This window comes from Leptonychotes weddellii, chromosome 10 (assembly GCF_054177405.1).
Source record: "Leptonychotes weddellii isolate Sample4059 chromosome 10, ASM5417740v2, whole genome shotgun sequence".
Lineage (NCBI taxonomy): Eukaryota > Metazoa > Chordata > Mammalia > Carnivora > Phocidae > Leptonychotes > Leptonychotes weddellii.
Genome location: NC_138378.1, coordinates 87,169,604 through 87,177,627, shown reverse-complemented (window position 1 = coordinate 87,177,627; position 8,024 = coordinate 87,169,604). Strand labels below are relative to the sequence as shown.

General features: G+C 44.4%; 1 protein-coding gene across 1 annotated transcript in view; it reads right to left on the bottom strand.

Annotated features, from left to right (window-relative positions):
* USP39 (ubiquitin specific peptidase 39) overlaps positions 1 to 8,024 on the bottom strand; it is a 29,057-nt gene that overhangs the window by 11,310 nt on the left and 9,723 nt on the right. The window contains exons 6-9 of the mRNA XM_081796690.1: positions 6,296 to 6,521; positions 4,951 to 5,028; positions 3,661 to 3,728; positions 2,954 to 3,142 (exon numbers count right to left, since the gene is read on the bottom strand). Of these exons, the coding sequence (XP_081652816.1) occupies positions 2,954 to 3,142; positions 3,661 to 3,728; positions 4,951 to 5,028; positions 6,296 to 6,521 (561 nt within the window). The remainder of the gene's footprint in view (positions 1 to 2,953; positions 3,143 to 3,660; positions 3,729 to 4,950; positions 5,029 to 6,295; positions 6,522 to 8,024) is intronic.

The window sequence follows — 8,024 nt, the reverse complement described above, 5'->3', positions numbered from 1 at the left end:
TCGATCCCGGGACTCCGGGATCATGACCTGAACCGAAGGCAGTTGCTTAACCAACTGAGCCACCCAGGCGCCCCTCAAAAAAAAAATTTTAAGGTTTTAATTTTTTTTATTACTTTTTTTAAATTTATTCATTTGAGAGAGTGAGCGAGAGCATGAGCAGGGGGAGGGGAGGATAGTCAGTAGGGAGAAGCAGACTCCCCACTGAGCAGGGAGCCCAATTCAGGGCTGTGGGGCTCTATCCCAGGACCCTGAAATCATGACCTGAGCAAAAGGCAGACGCTCCTAACGGTTTTTATTTTTAAGTAAGCTCTACACCCACCATGGGGCTCGCACTCACAAAGCCAAGATCAAGAGTTGCACGCTTCCCTGAGCCAGCCAGGCGCCCTCCCCCTCCACCACAAAAAAATTTTTTTAATCAGGTAAATGCTAAGAGCTTTCACTGTCCACATCTGAATCTATGAACTAGTGGTCACAAGAAGCATTCATTTTAATTATCTCAGACTAGGGAAGGATTTAACACATAAATGATATCACAGCCTAACATAAAAGTTTCCTCAGGAGTTCCAGAAAACGTGGAGGAAGAATTTCACCATGGACAGCAGTACCACATTCATACAGCAAGGAACAATTTGGCTGTAACTATGTATCACACTGTAATAGCACTGTTAATCACTTTTATTGGTTTCAAAATTTTGTCTGCATAACTTATAAATGTGTTATAATTTCATACTTGCTTAAAAGCTGTAAGTATAGGGGCACCTGGGTGGCTCAGTCGGTTAGGTATCTGCCTTTGGCTCGGGTCATGATCCCGGGGTCCTGGGATCGAGCCCCACATTGGGCTCCCTGCTCAGCGGGGAGTCTGCTTCTCTCTCCCCATCTCCCTCTATGTATGTGCTCTCTCTCTCTAGTTCTCATTCTCTCTCAAATAAATAAATAAAATCTAAAAAAAAAAAAAAAAGCTGTAAGTATAATGAGCTTATACCAAAGTTTACATTTATACTAACTTAAGTATTATTATAGTAAAAATAAATGTAAATCAATACTGAGGGCTCAAGAGAATCTCAATATTACTTAAGTTTGAACAGTGATAATAGGGACCAAGAGTGGCATGGCTGAAAATGCCAGATGAAAAATCGGAGTTTAAATTCCCAGCTCTGTCACTTAAAACCATAAAATAAAGAAACTGAGCTACACAAACCCTAAGGTCTCTCTTTCACCTCCCTAAAATGAAATGAGTCTAAACAGCAGATTAGACATCTTAGGTTATCACTGTTACCAATCTCTGTGCGTGTGTGTGTGTGTGTGTGTGAGAGAGAGAGAGAGAGAGAGAGAGAGAGAGAGAGAGAGGCAGCTGCCAATGTCCATGGATACCCAGGGCTTGTTGTGCTTCCTAAGCGTGCTAACAGTCAATGGACTTGGGCACTGGACGGAAATAGTGATGGAGGTCAGGGGAGGCGTGTTTTAGAGTGCTGGGATGGCTGCCTACCTCACAACTCAGCCTTTTCAAGGAAAGGCCCCTAGTCACGGGGTTTTTGAACAGAAAGGACACCTGATTCAAGCAGGCCTTTCAACTCCCCCTGAGGAACCCAGAGCAGCATGGCAGAGGCTGGGCCTTGGCGATAAGGTAATAGCAGCCTGTACAAGGGACAATCAACAGACCGCCACTTCTGACAGCCCCCTCACTCTCGTTCTGTCCTTCCCAAGTCCTGCTCAGTTCAAGTCTCCCTAAGATCCTAAGGAGATGCCTTCCAATAAAATTCCTCTTTTAGTGAACTTTTTTTTTTTTTTAAGTGAACTTTTTGTTGGTATTTAATATCTGAAAACAAAAGAATCTTAACTAATGAAGAGAACGGGCAGAAAGGATTTGGAATGAAACATTAAGTTAAAAAAAATTCTCCTAGTAAATTCTCCCAGAACCAAAAGGATTAAATTTGTCTAGCATGAAGAAGAGAATTAAACCAAGAAACTTTAATTCAGTAGATAAAAAGATACTTTTAACTTCATAAGAAGTAATATTACAGGGGCACCTGGGTAGTCAGTCGGTTAAGTGGCCAGCTTTTGATTTCGGCTCAGGTCATGATCTCAGGGTCCTAGGATTGAGCCCTACATTGGGCTCTGTGCTCAGGAGGTAGTCTGCTTTTCCCTCTCCCTCTCCCCCCCGCCCAGCTCGTGCTCTCTCTAATAAATAAAACTTAAAAAAAATGAGTCAAGTACAGTTCTCAGCAGGACTTGGTGTCTCTAAGAATCACTGCTCCCTCTGCTCCTCCCCCCACCCAGCTTGCAGGCCTGCATATACATGGTCTCTCTCTCAAATCAATCAATCTTAAAAAAGAAAAGTAATGTGACAATGAGAACAAATGATTTCTTTCCATTTATTTATTTATATCTTAGCTCTGTTTTTTTCCACTTTAATGCTGACACTACATTTTTTATTTTTTAAAGATTTTATTTATTTATTTGACAGAGAGAGACATAGCAAGAGAGGAAACACAAGCAGGGGGAGTGGGAGAGGGAGAAGCAAGCTTCCCGCCGAACAGGGAGCCCGACGCGGGGCTCCATCCCAGGATCCTGGGATCATGACCTGAGCCGAAGGCAGATGCTTAACGACTGAGCCACCCAGGCGCCCCAACACTACATTTTTTAAAAGATGGGAGTTTTTCCTACTTTTCTGAGTTTCTACTGTCCTAAATACCCCCTCCTTTCTCCAACCTACCCAGAGGCAGATGGTTAGGGTTAAAAGAACATATGAAAAGTAGAAGAGAGGGCACAGCAAATCAAGTTAAGAGCTGGGGTGACCAGCTAGAAACAGCAATGGAGTCTGGGAGGCTCAATACAGGTAATATGCTTTATGGTAAATGCATTCCACCTATGTGGCGACTTCGACATATAAAAAGAAACTGAAAAAGTCAAGAGAAAAAGAAGCATCAGCAGGGCAGCTGTGCAAATGGGATACCTTCTCTGTAATGCCGTTGAACTTGGCCAGGATATTGAAGAGCGGCACCTGAGGGATAATGAGCTGCTCTTTCTCGTCCTTGTAGAGGGGAGCAGTAGGGAGATCCAGAGTCAGGTACATGAAGGTGGACTCCACCATTGTCTCCTGGTACTCGTCATTATGCAGCAACTGTTCTTTTTCTTCTGCTGGCTAGAGACAAGGGAGAAGAGAAAGGAGGGAAGGAGTGTGAGCAGTACAGAGACCACCACACACATGGAAAGAAACAATGTTTTTGTTACATTTACTTCATTTTGTTTTGAAGTGAATGAAGAGGGTGCCCAAGAGACTGAGCATTTCATGGGCAGCAGCATCACCTACCTTGTTAGGGTAATGTAAAAACTGATGGGTTTCCAACTTCAAAGAGATTTTATTTAAATACCAGAATATTTAAAACGCTTTCAGATGATCTAGAAAGCTCACCTGAGCTTTCTGAAAAATCACGCCAGCACCACCCAGTGGCCGGGCCACTTAACCAGCGGACTATACCCTCCCATAACTCCCACACTTTGGCACACTGGCATGACAGGAACCTGAGGAATTGTCCCTTGGCCAGTGTTTTACAGAACCTCATCCTGGGGCAAGAGGACGTGACAGATCTGTAAGCCTGTCAACCCTAAATCCCCTCAGACAAAAGAAATCAGGCCAAGAGTCAGGTTCAACCCACTCACCAGATCAGGATGAGGAAGCTTTTTAGTGAAGATCCTCATGGACCCCTGGAAAACATCAGTCACAATAGCTGTACAAATAGAAATCAAAATGCAAATTCTGTCAGGTTGGGCAGCGTTTCCAAATATAGTCCTAACTTCTAAATTTCTGAAATAAACCAGCATCTTCCAGCATAAGACCCAAAGCTCTCACTAAACACAGAAGTACCTGTATAACACATACCACCACCTTCATCATTATTTGTGTAAATAATTATTTTATGGCTTTCTTCTCCACAAGATGCCCTTTGATCCTCCAGCACAGGGCCTGGCCCATAAGAGAAAAATTAAGTGTGTCTGAAATGAATGAATGATTTATAAAACCTAGGGACTTACGAAGTCACAAAGAATTCACAAGCAAACCAAGACACGACCAAAGAATTTCCCATAACCATATGCTGTGTGCAAAGGAAGAGTCCACCTTGTGCTAGACATAAAAGAAAATCCAGACTAAGGGACGGAGCAGAAGAGACCCAAAGCAAAGAGGGAAAGCACAACAGGGTTCTAGAATCCGGACAGGACACGAGTAACAGAACTCAGAGGCACAGGTTGAAGGCATCTGGTGGAAGAGGCAGGGCCACCTCGTAGAAAGAGCACCAGCCCACAATTCCACATCAATAAACATCAACACCAAAAAAAAATAAAAAATAAACATCAACACCAGCAGAACCGAGGAAAAGGACAAGATAAAAAACTGCATTCAGTCTCCAAAATTATAAATCTAGCTTGGCAGTCTCTAAGCTGAGAGTTATTTCTGGCATTCATGGAAACTAACTACTGATATGCCACCATGGATGTTAAGGGACACAGGACTTGAAGTCTGAGAATCTGTATGGAGGCCAGCCTCATTTCTCCAAGTATAGGCCCAGAAGGAGGAACCAGCTTTCACTCTGCTTTACCAGTCAACTTAGAAGCCAGGCAAACACTCAGTGAGCCCTCCTCACATCAACTCTTGCACTACCAGACTAGCAGCTGACAACATGCTGCCCAGCCCCTCAGTGTGGAACTGGGTCAGGGTTTCTAGAGTATAATTATATCCATTTCCATGTATTAAGCATGCCATTGGATTAACCATATCCTAATCTTTTTAAATGGAGAGGAGCCTATTCAGGAATAAAATTTAGCTCACGTGTACATAAACACTATCCTGAGACACCAAAAATCAACAGTTAAGAAAAGGATGGGAAGTTGCAAAGTGCCCCTAAAAGGAAGCAAACAAAAAAGAGCTCTCTTTTACAAAAGAACATGACTTACTCTTCTTTTTCTTCTTTGTGCCCCCCAGCGCTGAGTGTAGAGCATTCAGAAACCAGGACAGAAAGTCAACTCCATCCCCTGGAAAAGAAGGAAGGGGGGGCATGTCGAAGGTGGAAATTAGTACAACCCAAACCATGCCCTGGTTGGCAGGACGCCACATTCCTGGTTTTCCTCCTTCCCTTCAGGCCACACCATCCCATCCCATGGGCATCCTCCTCTATTTGGCCATTAAATGCTGACACTCCTCAAGGTCAAGTTCTTAGTCTTCTGATCTCTACTCTCTCTCTGGGCTCTCTGCCCAACCAGGACCTTCAATTATCATCTCTACTTCAAACCTGTCTCTCACCACCCACCAAAAGCCAGTATTGAATTTCTCCTCTAAATCACTCCTCAGCCAGAATCATGTTTTTAAAACTAAGTTTGATGTCACATCTTGGCTTAAAAGCCTTCACTCACTCCCCACTGGTGTCAGGATATAACCCAAGCTCCTTCCACCTGAACAAGATGATCCAGTCCCTCCCTCCCACCTCGGCTCTCATGCTGTCCGCTGGACTCCAAGCGCCCAGCTACTGGCAGCCTTCCATCTGTTCCGGGCACATCCACACTGCTGGCAGCATCCTCTCTACCTGGAGTGCCCAGCCCCGACCTAGCTCCGCTGTGCCTGGAACTCAGCTAGCCCCTCCTCCGCTCTGACCCAGCCGGCCGCCCATGTGCTCAGCTGGGGCTCCTTGCTCCACGCCCCCTCCAAGAGCACACTTCACTTCCTCTGGCACAGCACTTACACCCTGGAGTCACCTTTTTACACAACTATCTTCCCCACCAGAACGGGAGCTCCTGGAAGAAAAACACTGTGCTGCTTATCCCCGTAGCTTTAAAACCTATGACAGCAGCAGGAGAGGTGGTGAATAAACAGACAGGAGGCAAGAGGACGCTGTATGAGATCCAGGCGCTAAGAGCTCCAGAATGTCCACTTTACTCACACGGCAATAATTAGCTGGACTTGGAGGGATGAAAAGAGTCAAAATAGGTCATCGGAATATCTAGTCTGCAACATAACAAAATGAGAAGCAAAGGTGGCAAGTGCTTCAAGCTTGGTGCCTTTCCCAGCCTCCTAGCTTTCCCCTGAGCCATACAGTTTAGTTTACCAAATAAGACCGACTTTCTATCCAGCTCAAGTCTCAGGACTCTGAGCAGGGCAGGCTGATGAAAGAGGAGTGAGGAACCCAATCACGCTATCAACTAAACACCCAGTTACTACAAAGTTCACTGCAAGCACAAGTAAATCTGCTCATCAAACTAGTTTTGTTGCCCCACCATCAGAAAAGATGAAAGACTCGTTCCTTACCTTGCTTGGTGATCTGAAAGGTCTTCTTGCTGCAAAGGACAACAGCCTGAAGCATCTCATGGGGAGAGACATGTGCCTTGAAATTTCGAGGGTTCCAGAGCTTTCTCATCAGCTCTCCAAAACGCTGGACCAACAAGAACATGATATCCCCTGGAGGACGCTTGATGTTCTTATAATTGTCTTCTTCCAAGAAGTAGTTCCGGAGAGGAGGAACATTAGACAAAGCCTGGAAGTTGAACACTCCAATTAATCCAGGGCCCCTGTGCACAGCCCTGGGGACAAGCTCTTCTACTAGAACTGGGCCTATGATGGCCTTCAAGAGTCAGAAGGAAATGCTCAGGTTTAAAGTTCATGTTATAGAAACATCCTCTGTACTAAGTCACATAAAGTCCAGTTCTGCAGACACTTTACTGACGTAGACATGATAAAGTTTTGTTAAGACTTTACTTTTTTTTTTTAAATCTCACTTTTTTTTTTAAGATTTTATTATTTATTTGTCAGAAGTCGGGGGGAGCACACAAGCAGGGGGAGTGGCAGGCCTAGGGAGAAGCAGGCCCACCATTGAGCAAGGAGCCCGATACAGGACTCGATCCCAGGACCCTGGGATCATGCCCTGGGCCGAAGGCAGACACTCAACCGACTGAGTCACCCAGACATCTAATGGTTTTACTTTTTTTTTTTTTTAAGCAATCTCTACCCCCAACATGGGGTTTGAACTCACAATCCCAAGATCAGGGTCACATGCTCCACCAACTAAGCCAGCCAGGCACCCCACGGAAGTTTAAAAAAAAAGTATTCAAGTCCCTAGCCACTGACCAACTTTTTAGATTTTATTCACCACTGAACAACTTTTTTTTTTTTTTAAGGTTTTATTTATTTATTTGACAGAGAGAGACAGCGAGAGAGGGAATACAAGCAGGGAGAGTGGGAGAGGGAGAAGCAGGCTCCTCGCTGAGCAGGGAGCCTGACACCGTGCTCAATCCCAGGACCCTGGGATCATGACCTGAGCTGAAGGCAGATGCTTAACAACTGAGCCACCCAGGGGCCCCTAAACAACTTTTTTTTTAAATAATTTCCTTTATTTACTCTAATCAGGCCTGTGACTATGTTTGAAATCATCTTAAAATTTGGTGTTTTTCCCAAAGTGGTATTTACTAAGAGAACGGTAATATAAAATAAAATGAAAGAAAAATGAATTATACATAAAAATGACACAAAATGAACATATATGTAAAAATGATTAATTCTGTTAGGATCAAGGGGCACCTGGGTGGCTCAGTCAGTTAAGGGTCTGCCTTCAGCTCAGGTCATGATTCCAGGGTCCTGGGATCGAGCCCCACATGGGGCTCCGTGTTCAGCGGGGAGTCTGCTTCTACTTCTCCCTCTGCTCCTCCCCCCCTGCTCGGTGCTTGCTCTATCTCGCGCTCTCTCTCTCAAATAAATAAATCTTAGAAAAAAAAAATCTGTTAGAATTGAAATGGTCAAAAGGTTTAGGAAAACAAAAATACATTTTAGCTCATTAAGCAAAAAGATAAAGACTAGCCATGTTGGTTCAGGAAGAAATACATGCTCATTAGTGTGAGCTACAAAACTGGGAGGAAGACCACAGAACAGACCCAAAATAAATAGTTTGCCCGCAGGCCCCTCCTGATGGGTTTGTGAATCCTTACCAACAATGCTTACTATGAGCACAACCTTCTGTGGCGAGGTAATCCATTTAGAAAGGAGG